The following is an 18,733-nucleotide window of genomic DNA, read 5'->3' as shown; positions in this document are numbered from 1 at the left end:
GACAGACAGAACGGCGGCCGATAGTGGATCCGAAGCCGATCGTAGAGAGCGAGATGGGGTGTAGATGTGAAGGCAGTGGCATATTTGTGAATACATTTATAACACAGAGTGCAGATCTTGTAGTTTAATATGCGTGAAACAGGGAGCCAGTGAAGATGCTGTAAAAGAGGAGTGATGTGCTCAGATCTCATCTTTCTGGGGACAAGTCGGGCAGCAGAGTTTTGTATGAAGGAGAGAGAAGGGGGTGCGGTGACAGTGGGGAGGAGTGGAACAAGACTGAGGCTGTTCCCGTGATGACAGACAGGGGAAGGGAGGGGGGGTGATGGTGAGGGCCTCACTCTTTCAACAATCGGTCCTGTCTCTGATGCTTCCAGCCTTCCGGTCCCGTGACCAAACAAATCATCTGGCGTTCAAGGACCTCGGAGAGCTGTTTCCCCCGTGGTGGTGAGGGGGTTACTGAAGGGGAGGGGGCACTGACGGCTGTAATGGTGATGGGCGGGGGGTTGGGGGGAGGGGGGCTACCATCGCTGAAATTCGAAAACCTTATTAGTCAGGGTTGGGTGGGGAGGAGGGGTGGGTGGGAGAGAGTTGGGGGTCTTGCGGAGGGGAGTTGTGTTCTGTGAACAGTGCAGCATGCAGGAACGGACTGATGGCAGTACTATCAGAGACATTGACGGGGCGGACTGTTGAAAGCTTGAGGCCCTCCTGATCAGTCTCCGCTCTGACAGAAGTGTCAGCACGGCCAGAGAACGCGACGCGCGCATGTGTGTGTGAATGTGGTGCTGGAAGAGCAGTCGGTTGGTCAGTAGTGCATTTACAGTGTCAAGACTTGGGCTTCAGGAGGGTTCATTGTCTACACTAAGGTACAGAAATTCACTGTTAGACATGTGCAAACATTATAGTGAAATTTAATCATGTAGATTAGACTGAGTAATTTTTTTAATGATAAATAACTGTTTATACAAACATGTTGTTTTTTTTAAGACTCTGGGTAAACCAGTAGGAAAGAACGTATATTTGTCATAATACTTAGAGCAGAAAAGCAGTCATCGCATGAATACATGCACACAAGTTGGAACACATTTCTGACAGCCGGCATGATGCCAACATCTGTGGTGTCAGCAAGCCGCCAGTCATCTGCACAGTGCCCCACCAGGCTGTGAAGAGAGACTGTCAACAGACTGTACAGTGCCCCACCAGGCTGTGAAGAGAGACTGTCAACAGACTGTACAGTGCCCCACCAGGCTGTGAAGAGAGACTGTCAACAGACTGCACAGTGCCCCACCAGGCTGTGAAGAGAGACTGTCAACAGGCTGTACAGTGCCCCACCAAGCTGTGAAGAGAGACTGTCAACAGGCTGTACAGTGCCCCACCAGGCTGTGAAGAGAGACTGTCAACAGGCTGTACAGTGCCCCACCAGGCTGTGAAGAGAGACTGTCAACAGGCTGTACAGTGCCCCACCAGGCTGTGAAGAGACTGTCAACAGACTGTACAGTGCCCCACCAAGCTGTGAAGAGAGACTGTCAACAGACTGTACAGTGCCCGGCAGATACTGACCACACACAGAGCATCACATGCATGTTGTGCAGATCATAATATTGCCGCTGACAGCGTACGTTGTTAAGAAAATGAGCAGAGATGGACTCACAAAACTTAAAACGACAACTAGTTGTTGGAGGGGGGTGGGGGGAAGTAAATAATCGTTTTCGAAAAGACAAGCAGTCATAAATAAGTTACTTGAGATGGTGGTGTTGGTTTTTTTCACACCCCTTCCTCCAAAACACAGTAGTTGTTTTTTGGTTGTTGTTTTTTTGTTGTTGTTTTTCAGCCTAAGAAACATGTCGGTCACATTCTAGAAAGCCCTGCTACATCCAGTCACTTAGCTCTGTGGAAAATTATCATTGACATTATTAAATAAATTATAAAAGCAACCGTGTTTTTTTGTTTGGTTGGGGGTTTTTTGTTTTGTCTTATTTGTTTGTTTTTTGTTGTTGTTTTTGTTTTGTTTTGTTTTTACCCGGACTATTTTTGGATCAGATCTCTGACTAAAAAAACAAACCAATGTCGGGCAGTGCAACCAAGATGTCCACATACCTGTGTAATCACAGTACCACAGTGTTCATAATATCGGGGTTGCCTTTCAGAAAGTAGTGGTGCGACGAAATCTCCTAAGGTATGCTCGTGTTGACAGCCCAGGAACAGAAGTAAAATGCGTGGTCATGTCGGCAAGGTTCACGTCATCCTCAAAGGTGGGAAGGTTGCGAAGGGGGGAGGGGGAGGGGGGGCGAATGGTGAGGGTTTGGGGGAAGGGGGGGCGTTGACTGCGACACAGATTGCGTAGACAAACAGCGATAATGACAGGTTGAGACTGCCATTATAGTCGTTTCTCTAATAAAGTGTGATTAGCGATGAAAAACATCTAGACTGTTGTATCAGTTGTCCAAAAGGAAACGGTTTCATAGACTGGTGACAATGGGAGAGCAACAGGTGTATACTGTCGAGTAAAAGCGTAACAATGATAATAATAAAATGAAAATAATAAATAAAAAAAACATTCTGCTTGAACGTCCGATTATTCAATGTATTTTTATTTATTTCCTAGCAGCAGTTAACAGCTTAAAATTATCACCGAGCACATCTTTTTAACATAATAACACACACACACACACAAAATCAAAACTGAGAACGAGACAGTCAGACCAGAGAAGCTTCTTAGGCAGAATGTGAGCCTGTTGCTGGTTCCAAAAGGAAGTCAGGTAAGACGCCATTGCAGTGATTTGATTTTGTGCAAGTGGTGAACAGGAGTCTGTGGATGTGTGCACGTGACAACACATTGAGTTGCCGCAGTACACACATCGATAGAATTGAGCTTGGCAGAAGAATGATTGTAAGCATGTCAAAATATTGACCTACAGGCATCAAGAGACATTTGACGGTGAATGACAGATGAGAGTGGATGTTTGTTCGGGAATTCACAACTTGTAAGTGGTTTGTTGGCGAGACAGGAAGAGTCGGTTCAGTATTAACCGTGATTTCAATGAACGGGGTCACCCTGTGAACAGTGCAAAGGAAAGAGGAGATATTCTTTTGCCAGCGTTCAGAGTGAGACTGGTTCCTAACAATCCCAAGACAAGACAAGACTGGGAGTCTTTGAGGAGAACGTTGCACGTGCAGCTTGCTGACTGGAGATGGTGTGTTGGCAGCTGGCTGGCAGCCAGTGAAGGTACTGGGACAACAGTGACTGAAAAACACAAGCGGTCGTCATGGCGACAGAGGACAATCTGATGCCCTTCGAGAATGGCCAGGGGCTCAACCACATCGATTCCCCAGACGCCATCCCACCTCCTCCCCCTCCCCCTCCCCCTCCACCGCTCATGCCTCCCCCTCCACCCCCGCCCATGCCTCCTGACACCAAGGGTCAACCAGATGACCTTCTGACCTTCCAGGGAGAGGACTGCACGGGGCCCTGTCTGGAGCCCCTGACCCCGGAAGTACAACCCCCGCCGCCAGGAATCCAAGTGTTGCCGCCCTCCAACCCCGACTCTACGTCATCAGTGCCAGAGGAAGAGGCAGTGGGAGTGGCAGAGGAGTCGGGCTTCACGGAACCACTGCCTCCAGTCTTCGTTCCTCCGCCTGTCGGGGACACAGAACCCGAGACGCCTTCTGCAATGGAAGTTCCCGATCCTGAAACAGAAGACTTGCCTCAGCAGGAACCTCCTCAGGAACCCCTGCCTCCTGTTGACATGGACAACGTCTCCTCAGACAACGTGGAGCAGTCTCCCCAAGGCGACGTGGATGTTTCTTCCCCACACCACGTGGACACGTCTTACCCTTACTTCGAACCGCCCTCCTCAGAGGCGGGGAAAGAAGTCCCTGAACCAGAACAGCCTCCAGATGAGGCTGAAATCTCACCTGCAGAGGTAGAGCCGCCTCAGCCCCTCACAGACCCCATCGCACCAGGTTTCGATTTCAGCGCCAAGGAGGAGGAGGAGATCGAGGCGCCAAACTGGTCAGACGAGCCGGAGCCTGTGGTGGACTATCCCCCACCCGGAATGACTCGCCTTCCACCCGACACGTACCCAGAACCTGCCGTGGCCGATGCCCGAGTAGAGGCGGCGGACACGTACCCAGCAGAAGCTGAAACGCCCGAGGCCCCGCCAGCCCCGGTAGACTGGAGTCCACCAGAGCCTGAACCGTCGGGAGGAGGAGTGGAAGCGGAAGCCTTCACAGCAGGCCCGCAAGACGTGCCGCCCGTGCAACTCTCCGCCATGGCGGCGGCACCGGCACAGAGAGAGGGTTCTCCGGACAGGGGCACTGTGCCTCCTCCGGTGGGAGATCCCCCCGTGACCTATGACATGAACACCTCCCCCCATCCCCCAGCCCCCATGGAACGCACGGACATTGTGGAACCTCCCAGAGAGGACCTCGTCCACCTCCCCCCCGCCACCACCTACGTCGTGCCTCCCGATGGCTATGACGTCATCGACGAGGAACAGGGGCGGATGACTGTGGTGGAGGTGACGGAAGAGAAGGAAGGTAATTGTTTGTGTGAAGTGTGGCTGACCGGCGGCATGGCGTGAACAGAATACAATAGATTATTGTCATGAAGCCTTCATGTTCGTCAGACACAACACGTACAAATAATGCTTTGTGTTGTAATTCGTTGTGCATGATAACACGAGTGGCGTGTGACTGTGGTGTGAAGCATGTGTAGAAAAGCCCCGTGTGCTGTGTGTATGCCCTTCACTTGTTTTTTTCCCAGTTGCAGTGGAGGATTTCTGTGATATTTTTGTTGGGGCATGGACACAACTTGAAACCGATTACCCACCCCACCCCCGCCCATTGGTATCTGTGAGTGTGTGTGTGTGTGTGTGTGTGTGTGTTACCAAGGAATTGACTGTGTTCCCTCTTGCAGACTGATGGTGGGTGACTGGGTTGTCGTTCAAGTTGTTGGGGCTCTGGTGGTCTGGCTGCAGTTTGTACATCTGTGTTTATGGGCCTCTGTGTTTTGTTTGTCTGTCTGATGGTCTGCACCACCTGTCTCCTCTGTCTGCCCATCTGTGTGTGTCTCTGTCTCTGTCTCTCTCTCTCTCTCTCTCTCTCTCTCTCTCTCTCTCTCTCTCTCTCTCTCTCTCTCTCTCTCTCTCTCTCTCTCTCTCCCCGCGTTGCGCGTTGCTTGTCTATGTGTTTTCGAACTCTCCTCTTTCTCCCTCTCCCTCTGTCTCTCCCTTTGCATGCACTTGTGTGCCACGTGTGCGCGCGTGTGTGTGTGGTGTGTGTGCGTGCGTGCGTGTGTGTGTGCGTGCGTGCGTGCGTATGTGTATGTGTGTGTGTGTGTGCTGCGTGCGCTTGTGGGTGCGCGTTGCTTGTGTATGTGTTTTTGTACTCTCCTCTTTCCCACTCTTCCTCTGTCTCTCTCTTTGCATGTGCTTGTGTGTCACGCGCGCGCGCGCGTGTGTGTGTATGTGTGTGTGTGGTGTACGTGCGTGCTTGCGCGCGCGCGCGTGTGTGTGTGTGTGTTGCGTGCGCTTGTGGGTGTGTGTTGCCTGTATGTGTACACATAAAGGTAACCTGCACCGCCCCCCGTACCCCCCCCCCACCCCCCCACCCTGTAGGAAGGGTTCCACCTCCCCGTGCTGGTTTCCCCATCAGTGCCGGGAAGCACAGTGAAGGTGAGAGGAACTGCCTCGTGTTCTTTCAACAACAACAAACAAAAAAACGCTGCTACTGAATGCCTGCCCTCTGACTCAACCTCCCCTCTTTTCGCGTTAGAATATAATTGTATACATACCTTTTTCTGCGGCACACACTGACACTGAAGATTGAACGCTCAAAACATTATCACTCAGAGATACATGATGTTTTAAGCATCTCTCTCTCTCTCTCTCTCTCTCTCTCTCTCTCTCTCTCTCTCTCTCTCTCTCTCTCTCTCTCTCTCTCTCTCTCTCTCCAGCATGTTTCAAGCAGTGCCCTGTCTTACAAGCTGGCTTTGCAACAACAGCAGCAACAGGAAAGAGAGAGGGAGAAAGAGATGGACAGACAGACAGACAAGCGGAGAGATTTTGTTCAGTAGGCGCCAGACCTCAAAACCATGAAGTAATGTGATCAGTGGTCATCTCTCATCGGAGTCTTCCATCTCTGTATAAGATAGAGTGAACGTGCACAATCTTACCTGACGGGATATGAAATATAAAAGCATGCTAATTGTGTTAGCGTTTCTTGTCAAGAGATTGCAACGTTACACAGGCAACATTTCGCGTGTGCGCATGCTGTCACACACACACGCGCGCACACACACACACACACACACACGCGCGCGCGCGCGCGCGCACGCATGCTCGCACTCATACGTAACACACACACTCACTCACACACACACACACACACACACACACACACACACACACACACACACACACACACACACACACAGATATGCACTCACACACACACGCACATACACATACACACGCACGCATGCACGCACACATACACACGCACTCATGCACGCACACATACACAACACACACACACACACACACACACACACACACACACACACACAGGTGGCTGGGGGGAAGGAAAAGGAGCATCGTGAACAAGTGTTATCCTGTGGATGACCCAGACTCCACCTTCCTGCACTGAGGAGTGCTGTTACACCACGGTACAGTGATGCTGGAGGAACATACATGATAAATCGACAGGAAATAAGTGATGAATGGATTCGAAACCTGAAACTCTCTCTCTCTCTCTCTCTCTCTCTCTCTCTCTCTCTCTCTCTCTCTCTCTCTCTCTCTCTCTCTCTCTCTCTCTCTCTCTCTCTCTCTCTCTCTCAACAAAATGTTAAATACTAATGTAGCCAAGTGCTCAATACCACTGGCTACTAACCGCGTAGTTCAAATCGCAGCACAAGCTGAAAGCTGACTTATCAGCTCACTTAATTTCAGCTCTCTGTCTCTGTCTCTGTCTCTCTCTCTCTCTCTCTCTCTCTCTCTCTCTCTCTCTCTCTCTCTCTCTCTCTCTCCGCCTCTCTTCTTCATTATCGCTTAACCCTCGCAATGTTGTTCTTAAATCTGTAGCATATCAAAGAACGTGCATGTTCGTACATTGACAAGAACATGCCTGATGGTTCCGATAACCATAACTTCGCGCTGACAAATTGGCATTTTTAACGAATATGAACTCTCTCTCTCTCTCTCTCTCTCTCTCTCTCTCTCTCTCTATATATATATATATATATATATATATATATATATATATGTGTGTGTGTGTGTGTGTGTGTGTGTGTGTGTGTGTGTACATATATAGAAAGATATATATATATATATATCATTATCACAGTGTTTGTTTGCTCATAATTACGGTCTTTCTGTATGATACCTCTGTAATTGTAAAATAACTGTAAAAGACTGGGTAAAAGATTCCTTCGTGTGTGTGTGTGTGTGTGTGTGTGTGTGTGTGTGTTTATGTGTGTGTTATTTGCATCGCTGTTGTACACTCCATCATAAAAGAAGGATAAAAAATAAAGTGATAAACTTCAAAACGGTGAGAAAGGAAAACTTCTTTTCTTGGTGTGTCAAAGGGAAAACTTCTTTTCTTGGTGTGTCAAAGGGAAAACGCGTGTTTAAATGTTTGTCAAAGATGAATTGAAGTGACTGTAATTCTTTCATTTTCCGGGCAATGCTGATACACATTTTGCCATTAGTGGCTGATTCGTTCTTACAGATTGGTTCCTCTTCAGTTCCAAATTGATCATCGGCTGCATTTAATCAAACACGCCAATATTACAATATAGAAGTATTTCAAAGTATGATTTCCAAAGGATCTTTACTGGAGGGCATTGTAAAAAGAAATGTTTAATAAAACCAGTGGTCACACCTATCAGAGTGAGTCTGTGGCATATTTTCTGAAGAAATCTTTTACCAGTCTTCTGGGATTTGTCCCGTGTCAAGATTTACAGGTGGGAAGAGTGAGTGGGGGAGTACTTCAAAACCAGGACTGGGGAGAGAGGGTGGAGGGGGTGTTAGTTCCACCCCCGTTACAGCACTTAGCGGCTGAGGCTGGGAGGGGGGAGGGTGTGTATTTGTTCAGTGACGCCCACCTCTGGGTGGGGAGGGAGTATTCCTCCACACTCCACCCTCTCTGTTCTGGATGCTGTCAGTGTCTGCTGGCACCGGCAGCACTGGCTGCCTGAAGGCGTGTGTACTAAGGGCAGGATGCATGTAGAGCGTAGGAACTGTCAATACACGTGCAGTCCGCAGTATGGGTGGAGAGAGGAGGGGGGGTGGAGGATGTGTAGGTGTCATGGATTCCATGCACGTCTGCATGTCCGTGTAAGGTAGCGGAGTGGTGTGTGTTGTGTCGCATCGTATCTGCCGTACTGGGTTACATTGTTGTCAAAACAAGTTTCTCACGTGGGTGCAGACAGTTGCCGTCTTTGAAGAGGGGAGATTGTCTGTGTCCTCCGACTCTATGTGTGCCCAAAGGCTCTATGTCTGGCTCTATGTCTTCGTGCCCAAAGGCTCTATGTGTGTGTACCCAAAGGCTCTATGTCTGTGTGCCCAAAGGTTCTATGTCTGCATGCCCAAAGGCTCTATGTCTGTGTGCCAAAAGGCTCTATGTCTGTGTGCCAAAAGGCTCTATGTTTGTGTGCCCAAAGGCTCTATGTCTGCGTGCCCAAAGGCTCTATGTCTGTGTGCCCAATGGCTCTATGTCTGCATGCCCAAAGGCTCTATGTCTGCGTGCCCAATGGCTCTATGTCTGCATGCCCAAAGGCTCTATGTCTGTGTGCCCAATGGCTCTATGTCTGCATGCCCAAGTGCGTGGGGTTACGTTGCTGGTCAGGCATCTGCTTGGCAGATGTGGTGTAGCGTATATGGATTTGTCCGAACGCAGTGACGCCTCCTTGAGCTACTGAAACTGAAACTGCATGCCCAAAGGCTCTCTGATGGCCTGCATGCGCGTCTTTCGTCATTCATTCATTGTTAATAAGAACAGTAAGTCAGCGACGTAACATGGTGAACCCAAATTACGTCTTACTTTGAAAGACTGAGGTGAACATCAACACGCTGAACATTCGGACTCCACGCTGGTGGAGGCAGCAAAGAGAATAGATGGGGAGCAGTAGGGGTTGTTTGGGAGGCAACACAGACCTGTTTATTTACAGCAGTCAGTCACTAATTTGGTCGGTGTGTGATGAAAGGTGGAGTGGGGGGGGGGGTAGGGGGAAGCGGCGACTGGGTGGGGGTTGGGGTGGAGGAGCTAGGTGCTGAGCCTGGAAGAGAGCAGATAACTTTATCTGCCGTGGGCTGGGTGATAATGTGGACCTGGCTGCACACATGCAGTGGATGATCGGTAGCGTGGGACCCTGCTGTGTGCAACATCTGAATGAAGATATGCGTGCCCTCTTGTCTGTCTGTCTGTCTCTCTCTCTCTAATCCCCTCTCTCTACTTCCCTCCCTCTCTCTCTCTCCCTTCCTCTCTCTCTCTCTCTCCCCCTCTCTCATCCCCTCTCTCTCCCCCTCCCTCCCTCTCTCTCACTGAATCTTTTTGTCACCTCGCCGCCACCAGCTCTCCTCTGTTCCTCCGTCTTCCACACCCACCCCACCCCCACAACCGCCACCCTCTTGTCGTCTCCCTCCCCTCTCTCTTCCCACCACCACTTCTCCTGAACCCCCTCCCCACCACCCCCCAACCCCATCCCCCCTCTCTGTTCCTCTCCCTTCCGATCAAGGTTAACCTGGCATCCCATCCCCCACCCTCCCATCCACTCTCTGCTCCTCCCCCAAGCCACTGATTCCTCCTCACCCTTCGTCTGTCTGTCTGCCCTTCTGAAGGGGGGATGGGTGTGGGGGGGGGGTGGAAGAGGGGGGGTGAGAGGGTCAGACGGCATTGAGAGGTGGGGTGGATTGAGACTGGGAAGTGTGACGGAGAAGGAGGGGTGGAGGCAGGGGGGAGGGCAGGGTTAGAGGTCGCTGATCGATAGTCTGTGAGGAGGGCCGGGGCAGGGGGGGCTGGGGGGGGGCAAGGTCAGGCGGTGGGTGAACTCAGCCCTCAAGGTGCGAGCTGACGGCACGAGGGGCTGGGGAGGGGGGGGGCAAGGTCAGGCGGTGGGTGAACTCAGCCCTCAAGGTGCGAGCTGACGGCACGAGGGGCAGGGGAGGGGGGGGGCAAGGTCAGGCGGTGGGTGAACTCAGCCCTCAAGGTGCGAGCTGACGGCACGAGGGGCAGGGGAGGGGGGGGGGCAAGGTCAGGCGGTGGGTGAACTCAGCCCTCAAGGTGCCAGCTGACGGCACGAGAGGCAGGGGAGGGGGGGGGGGGCAAGGTCAGGCGGTGGGTGAACTCAGCCCTCAAGGTGCGAGCTGACGGCACGAGGGGCAGGGGAGGGGGGGGGGGCAAGGTCAGGCGGTGGGTGAACTCAGCCCTCAAGGTGCGAGCTGACGGCACGAGGGGCTGGGGAGTGGTACAGCCGGAGGGCGGAGGTTGAGGGGTGGGGGTGTGATGGACTCTGGTCAGTGAACTGTGGTGGTTCACCTGCCTGTGAAACTGTGCTGATGCTGACGGGCTTTATGAGTATTTACCTGTTTATTTCTTTGTGGGGGCGTGGGTGAGTAGACAGGGGCAGATAGAGATATCAGAGAGAGAAAGAGAAGAGATGATGATGATGGTGACGATGATAATGGTGTGTGTGTGTGCGTGCGTGCGTGCGTGCGTTTATGCGTGGTTTGTGAGACAGGTTGACAGACAAACAGAAAGACAGAGAAGAGGGATGGTGGTGGTCATGTTGTGGAAGTGGTGGTGATGTTGATGTTTTCCTGAAGAACCTCTCCCCGTGTCCGGCCTGCAGGCCGACAGTGCTTCATGGAGTGTGGGCAGAGTGGGGACAGGGGAGATAACCCCAGTCCATGACGTGTCTCAGCAGGGGCCGGCCCTGGGTGGAGAGAGACCAGTGGGAAGTGGCCGCGGGGCAGGGAGATAAAGGGGGACAGGGGGGTACAAAGGTGCGCTGTGTCCTTATCTCAAGGCCTGACAGCGTGCACCAGTTGATCCGTCTTCGTTAGTCTTCACAAGACACGCAGGGTGGTGTCCGATAAGGACTGGATGGGGGGTGGAACTCACACGTCAGTCTTGGTGCCCTTTTGGGGGCTGGAATTTGTGTTCGTTCCTGTACTAGTGGTAAGGTTTTTTGAAGTGGGTGAGGAGGGCGGGGGAAAGGTCATCATTATCTGCACACACCCCCTCTCTCTCTCTCTCTCTCTCTCTCTCTCTCTCTCTCTCTCTCTCGGCATCTGTTGCACATGCGGTTTGCGTGTGTGAAGGTAGCTTTAATTAATAAAGCATTATCGTAAGTAGTTCTGATTACCCAATCCGCCAGTCAGTGAGCAACGAACGTGTTTGTCAGTGATGGAGATGTGTGGTGTCGACATGTGCTGCACACACACAGAGTTGAAAGTGGCATGTCACGGCCAGCAGGAGGCTTGCTGATGTTCGTGATGCCTCTTCCCGCAGTCACTCCCGCTCATCACTCGCACTCTGGCACCATCCATGCTCTCTGCAAGGCGCGACAAACCTCCGAGGAGATCCAAACAGGGGAAATAACCATAGTGTTTTTGAAACAGGGAAGCAAAATGGCTATCACTCATCGGCAACTCTCGATCGTCCATTTTAATCTTTCGCTCGCTCAGTTGAGTGCCAGTCGTGATGTATCCCGTTCTTCTGGACCTTGAAACAGTCAGCTCTTGATGTCCGTGAAGGTGTGTGTGCCCCCCCTCCCCCACCCCCCACCCCTCAACCCCACGCACTCCCCTCCACCTGTTCCCTTCCCTTCTGCCACAATGTTCTTGAAGTGCTCTGATAATGCTGCCTTAGTTTTGTGACGCTCTGTATGTGTGTGTCTGTCTGTGTGTGTGTCTCTCTCTGTCTCTCTCTCTCTCTCTCCCCTCTTCCCCTCTCTCTCTCAGGGCAGGAAGATGGTTTGATGATAGCCTTACAAAAACGGCACAGTGATACTTGGCACACGGCTCAGACTCTCTAAACATTTACGTGCATTTCGTTTTTCTTTTTGGAGCCGTTAGATGGGATTACTGTCTGTGTGAGTGCAGGGTGTGTTTGTATGTGGAGGGGAGGTGGAGGTTCTGTGGAATGATGTTTTTGTTTCTATGCGTGTGTGTACGTGCTTGGTACCTGTGTAGGAGTAGATCATCGCCTTTCCTTTCTTTTGAAGTATATATATATATATATATATATATATATATATATATATATATATGTGTGTGTGTGTGTGTGTGTGTGTGTGTGCGCGCGCGCGTGCGTGCGTGTGTGTGTGTTTCCAGACCGGTAAAGATTCAAGATCAATAGGCAGAGTCTTGATGAACGTGCGTGCGTTCATGCGCTCTTGTTCACACCCGATTGTGGATGTCATTGCTGGCGCAGCCATCTTTGGCAAACAAGCTTGTCTAGACGTGAACTGTCTTCTGTGCACGGCTTCAGAGCACAGGGAACAAATGGCCCCCAATAAAGAACACTCTCAAACAAACAGTCTGGCCGTGCAAACAACCTTTTTTCCTGCATCAGTTGTTAATATGTACGCATGCAATCCGCGCTCGCTCGCGCGCGCGCACGCCGCACGCACGCGCACACACACACACACACACACACACACACACACACACACACACACACGAGGGAGAGAGCAAGAGAGTGTGTGTGTGTGTATCAGGACTACGATCAGTGTTAACCAGAGAAGGTCACGGTGCTTACACGAAGAGATAAAGTGGTGAAGGAAGGGAGAAGCAGGGTGTGTGTGCCGGGGGAGGGGGGGGGGGTATCATGCTCATCAAGGGCTTTGTGCAGTCTGATTACTTGGGGAGGGGGAGGGGTCCGGGGGGAGGGGACCAATAAGACAAAGGGAAGGGCATCGGTGTTGGCCATCGTTCCTCCCTGCACAAACAGCAGCAGGCCCACAGTTCCAGATCCCTTGGAGTAAACCGGGAGGTCCCTCCCACTGAGCTGCTCAGCTCCATGGGCCCCTTCCCCTACCCCACCACCTTTCTTACCCCACCCACACATGTAGCAATGCCACGTGACCTGCTGCTGCTCCCAGTGCACCTCCCACCCATCACCACCGCGAACCCCCGTGTCTTTTCAGAAGGACGGGAATATGAGAACTAGCTTTTCTCCGTGTATCCTCAGAAACACATGTATCTCTCTCTTGTTCTTGTTCTTGTTTTCCCCCGCCCCTCTCCCCTCCCTTCCCCCCTCCCCCCTCTCTCTCTCTCTCTCTCTCTCTCTCTCTCTCTCTCTCTCTCTCTCTCTCTCTTCCTATCCTATTCTCACTGTTTATTTTTTCCGTTTAACCCACTCAGCATTTGCCAAAAAATATTGAATTAACAAACATCCATGCGATGTCGGTATACATGAACCCTGATTTCATCGTTGAAAAGCACGTGATCTGTCATGTCTCCTCAGAACACATGTTCTTTAACTGTCTGACCCTCGACTTGAATATCTCCACAGAAAACCCTCTCCCTTTCGGCGATAATAATTATGAAAGATGACTGCCGAGTCCTTACAACTTAGTACACATGGAGATAGTATTTAAAAGACCCTCTCCCTTTCAGTGTTGAACCAGCAAGGAACTGTCACAAGCTGAGCAGCAGGCAGCATCTGTTGGACCTGCATCAGAAGTGGAGTCATAGAAAGAGACGTGATCTCTGCAATATCAGGACAGCTCCACCGTGAGGTGTCTCCACGCCACTCACTGCCACCAGACGATGTCTGCTTTTACCTTGCAGCTAGACAGACCTGGGGTGTTGCACTGAGACTCCACAGACTCGGAGAGTACAGTCAACACGGGAGATAACCGGGGGGGGGGGGGTAATGGCGACGTCAGGGTCTGAAAATACCCCGGGAGCCCTGCCAGACCACTTGCCGGTGTGCGCCAGAAGTGTCGCGTTTGGAGAGTGGCTGAAAATGAAACGCTTGATAGTGAGGGCCGGTGCTGGTGCCAAAGAATTTATCGTGTTCCCTCTTGCCGTGTGGCAGGCAGACTGATCGGTGGGTGACTGGGTTGTCGTTCATGTTGTTGGGGCTCTGGGGTCTGGCTGCAGTTTGTACATTTGTGTTTATGGGCCTCTGTGTTTTGTTTGTCTGTCTGATGGTCTGCACCACCTGTCTCCTCTGTCTGCCCATCTGTGTGTGTGTGTGTGTGTGACAGTGACAGAGCAGTGTGGGGGGACGGGTGTTTGTGTGTACAGATGGAAGGTGCATGAATTTATTCGTGGGATGAAGGGGAATGTATGTGTAGGTGGTGTATATGTGTGTGGAGGAAATGTGCATGTATTTATGTTGGGATGTGGGGGGTGTATGTGTAGGTGGTGTATATGTGTGTGGCGGGAATGCGCATGTATTTATGTTGGGATGTGGGGGATGTATATGTGTTGGGATGTGGGGGATGTATATGTGTTGGGATGTGGGGGATGTATATGTGTTGGGTTGAAATTGTGTGTCTGTGGTTGTGAGGAGGCTGTGTTGATGTTGGCATTTATACAAGAATTTGCCAATATTGGTCATTCTAGATACGTCCTACAACAGTAGCAACGCAGCAGAATGGACGGGAAACTGCACACTCAGGTTATGCTGTTATAATCTGTATGAAAAAGCCGTTTAGATGAATGAGAATTAATAGTCTTATATAATGTGAAGCAGAAAACCTCTGTGCATCCTTAGTTGGTAGCTGTCCAGCCGTCACGAGCTGATCTGTCTGAAGAAAAATGTTTGAATCAAAATCAGAGAACAGACAAGGGTCGTGTGACTTTTAAACAGAGTTTTTCACTTTCGGTGAGTTGGAACAAGCAGATATCACCGTGAATGAAACAGTGACTGAACAGACATAAACAGCGTGTCATGATTTTTATTAAAGATAAACGTTTGCTCATTACAAATTTTCTGTAATCCTTATCCCCCCCTCCACCCTCACTCTCATAGTGAAATGTTGTCAAATGGATTTCTGGCATGCACTTACTTCTTAAAGTCCAAGATCACAGAACCAACTTTTCAGTAATGCAACAAATTTTCTTCTCCCCCCTCCGTTACAGGGAAGCAGCTTAATTTCTCCAGGAAATGTCTTTGATGAGAAACGTTTACAATGCGTACAATACGTTGAGGACTGAACACTTCACAAAAACAATGTATTGGAGATAAGGGAAAGACTCTACTGGGGAGTGCTCGCTGATATTTTTTTTAAGTCGCATTTATTTTTGAATGTTCAAAATAGACCCTTGTTCGATTTGTATTCCCCTTTTATATACTAGTTTGCTTGCTAGTTGTGATTTTCCGTGTCTTTCTTTACTAGTATGTTAAGGTAACTAGTTATCCTTTGTGGGGTGTTTATGTTTCAGTGTGTGTGGACCTTCCGTCTTATGTCCGCTATGCCATAGCAAAGGGTCAAAAGACTGAATCCGTGTAACTTTTAACTTGTATGTTTATGTCAGACAGATAGACAGACAGAGACAGGGAGGGACAGAGAGAGACAAAGAGAGAGAGCGTAGTTTCAGGACTTTATATCTCCAGCAAACTCATACAAGAGCAGACCTGTCTGTTTTATCGCTCAGTATGGGTTCATTTTTCAATATAATCGTCACATAACTGACCGTGTAACTCCAGCTGACTTCACGTAGGACCATGAACAGCTTGCAGTGCTGTGTTGCAATGACCTTTCATCCAACTTCGCCACGAGTGACGATGACAGCCTACAATGTTGGGTTTTCAGTAATAGGATTGTCTTGCCCCAAATAGCGCCTCATTAGCGAGGCTTGGTGCCAACTTGGCACTGTCAGTGGTCTCCAATGTTGGGGTAGGTGGGGCCCTGTTTGGGGGTGTCACCAAAACGTCTTTTTACCACCTCTTTAACAGACGGAGTTGACTTGCTGTGTATTCTGCCTCAGCGCGTCACTTCGTGTATTCCTCACATGCACCAGCTTGATCTGCCAAACTTCAAAATACTCACTGTCACTTTGTATTATTCTCTGTCTGTCTGTCTGTCTGTCTCTCTCTCTGTCTGTCTCTCTCTCTCTCTCTCTCTCTCTCTCTCTCTCTCTGTCTGTCTGTCTCTCTCTCTCTCTCTCTCTCTCTCTCTCTCTCTCTCTCTCTCTCTCTCTCTCTCTCTCCCTCTCTCTTTCTCACCCCGCCCCACCCTCCTCCGTCTCTCTCTCCCTCTCTCTCTGTCTCAGTTATGTATAACGATGTACAGTTTACACCGTTGTTGAAGATGGAAATTGAAAGAAAATAGAAGATGGCAGGAATATGTCTGACTGTATGAAGGGCAAATAGCAATATGCTGTATGCAGCTGGTAAGCAGAACAGAGCAAATTACTCCATTCAGAATTTTCATGACAAAGTCTGAAAGATGTCCACACACCGTACAGAAAGACATACCAGAGACACCAATAAAGACGAAAGAGAGAGACGGAGACACAGAGAGAGAGAGAGACGGAGACACAGAGAGAGAGAGACAGAGAGAGACAGAGAGAGACGCAAACACTTATCTCCCATCATAACCATTCCCCATTTGTCCAGTCTGAAGTGGAGACTAGAGGAGGAGGACGACGAAACAGAGGAATGACTGCAGACGACCATTTAATGCTTCCGTAATGACGAGTTGGGCCAACAGCGAAGTGAGAGCTGTATGATCAATGGTTTCTCTATTGCAGTGGGAAGTTATTTACAGCTTAGTCTTATGTGAAGGACTATGACTCTCAGACTAGGAGGCAAGATTGCACTGGCACTCAGTGCCGCAACCCGGGGGGCTAGTTGGTCTTTGGGAACCATCTCAAAGCCAACTGTCCAAAAACCCTTTTGGCCGAGAGAGTGAGGGTTTAACTTGGGCAAGACACTCTCCCTATAATCAAATTCTCGCCCAGATAGTTTGCACAGCAGTTGTCTCCTTTGCTGTTGTGATGGTCACAGTTGGACACGAATGACTATCACACATCACGTGAAGCGTGTCTGCCACGGGTCCCACACTGACACTGCCGGAAACATGGCCCATGGAAGTGGAGCTGACAGAGGGGAGAAAGGGGTGGGGGAGGAAGACTGAACGATGTGACCTGGTCACTTGCTCCACCACATGTACATGCTTTTGGATTGGTCACGTGTTGGGGTTGTTGTCCTCTCTCCTTTCATTTTCCGAATTCCGTGTACACACACTTCGGGGGTCATTTAATGTCTGGGAGGTGGGGGCCATAGAGTGAGAGGAGGATAATAATAATACATACTTTTTCTGTAGCGCGATATTCAGCACCAATGCTGCTCAAAGCGCCTTACATCATCCAGTTGACTATAAACATGCCTTAAAAAACACATCAACCCCTATTTTACAATGGAAAACATCCAGTGTGCTCATATTAATGAAAAAGCACACTTAAGAGATGAATCAGATTATAAAAGCTATGAAGTATATAAGGCTTAGATTAAAACAAAATGCATTTCATAGAAACACACACACACACACACACACACACACACATGTATATATATATATATATATATATATATATATATATATCCCTCCCTTACAGACACACACACTCACACACAGATACACACACGCTGACATTAAATATCAACTACACTCAAAACAAAATTGCATAAGCATTAAGATATTTTGTATTTTCTAACATAGAATTCTGTTCGAACATACTAACATGCCTACACACTTACACACGCGTACCAAAGCACTATACCCTCACAAACACATGGACGCACGTACGCACACACACGCGCGCGCGCGCGCGCACACACACACACACACACACACACACACACACGCCCATTAAAAATAACCAGATAGAAAAAATGCCATCACATCTAAGACCAAAACTACATAAAATACACAATGCATTAAAACAGGACTACAAAAATACCAGTTCAAAGATACTTGTTAACAGGCATACCTTGGTTTAACCGTTCCGCCCAGAACAAAAATGCTTACGGAAAAGGTAAGTTTTCAGATCTGGGGTAAGTTTTCAGAGAAAGAAGAGAAATGGAAAGAAACGAATTTCTGTTCCACGAACTTGAGGTAGTGGAGTATGCACAACTGTATTCTTCATCCATACCTCAAAGGTGAGAGAGACAAAAAGAGAAAGAGAGAAACAGAGAATCATTATAGTAATCTTTTGAGGTTGTACAAGCGCAGACGTGCGCGTGGTTTTTGTTCTTTGATAAACTTAATAAATGATACATATGAAGCTGCCGTCAGGAAGACCATAAATAGCTTGTAGCGGTATGTTGCAATGACCTTTCATCCCGCATGGCCACAAGTGACGATGACAGCCTACAATGTTGGCTTGGCAGTAATAGGATTGTGTTGCCCCAAATAGCGCCTCATTAGCGAGGCTTGGTGCCAACCTGTGGCTCCTCATGCACTGGCAGAGGTCCCCAATGGTGGGGCAGGTGAGGCCTGTTTAGGGGGTGTCACCAAAACGTCTTTTTACTGCTACATAGCATCAGTTCGAACTGCCCTTCCATACATACTACTGAACTTCAGAGCATGAGCTGTTAGGTCGTTAAACTCCTCCCACAACGTCACTTCGTATACTGCTCACGTGAACCGACTCGACTGTGTGATAATCAAAACTCTCTCTCTCTCTCTCTCTCACACACACACACACACACACACACTCACACGCACACTTTGGGGTACCCAAAAGTGCTCGCTCATGTCTGGGTAAGCACG

The 18,733-nt window shown here is 49.6% G+C and overlaps 1 protein-coding gene across 6 annotated transcripts in view; it reads left to right on the top strand.

The window, feature by feature from the left end:
- LOC143298545 (uncharacterized) overlaps nt 1-18,733 on the top strand; it is an 83,142-nt gene that overhangs the window by 9,394 nt on the left and 55,015 nt on the right. For all 6 annotated transcript variants that reach the window (XR_013057423.1, XR_013057422.1, XR_013057424.1 and 3 more), the window contains exon 2: nt 2,916-4,536. Coding sequence is in view for 3 of the 6 variants with exons in the window: in XM_076611413.1 (XP_076467528.1) it covers nt 3,264-4,536 (1,273 nt within the window). In the remaining 3 variants the exon portion in view is untranslated. The remainder of the gene's footprint in view (nt 1-2,915; nt 4,537-18,733) is intronic.

The sequence above is a fragment of the Babylonia areolata genome, chromosome 24 (assembly GCF_041734735.1).
Source record: "Babylonia areolata isolate BAREFJ2019XMU chromosome 24, ASM4173473v1, whole genome shotgun sequence".
NCBI lineage: Eukaryota > Metazoa > Mollusca > Gastropoda > Neogastropoda > Buccinidae > Babylonia > Babylonia areolata.
The sequence above is the reverse complement of the archived record's forward strand: the minus strand, read 5'-3'. Positions and strand labels throughout refer to the sequence as shown.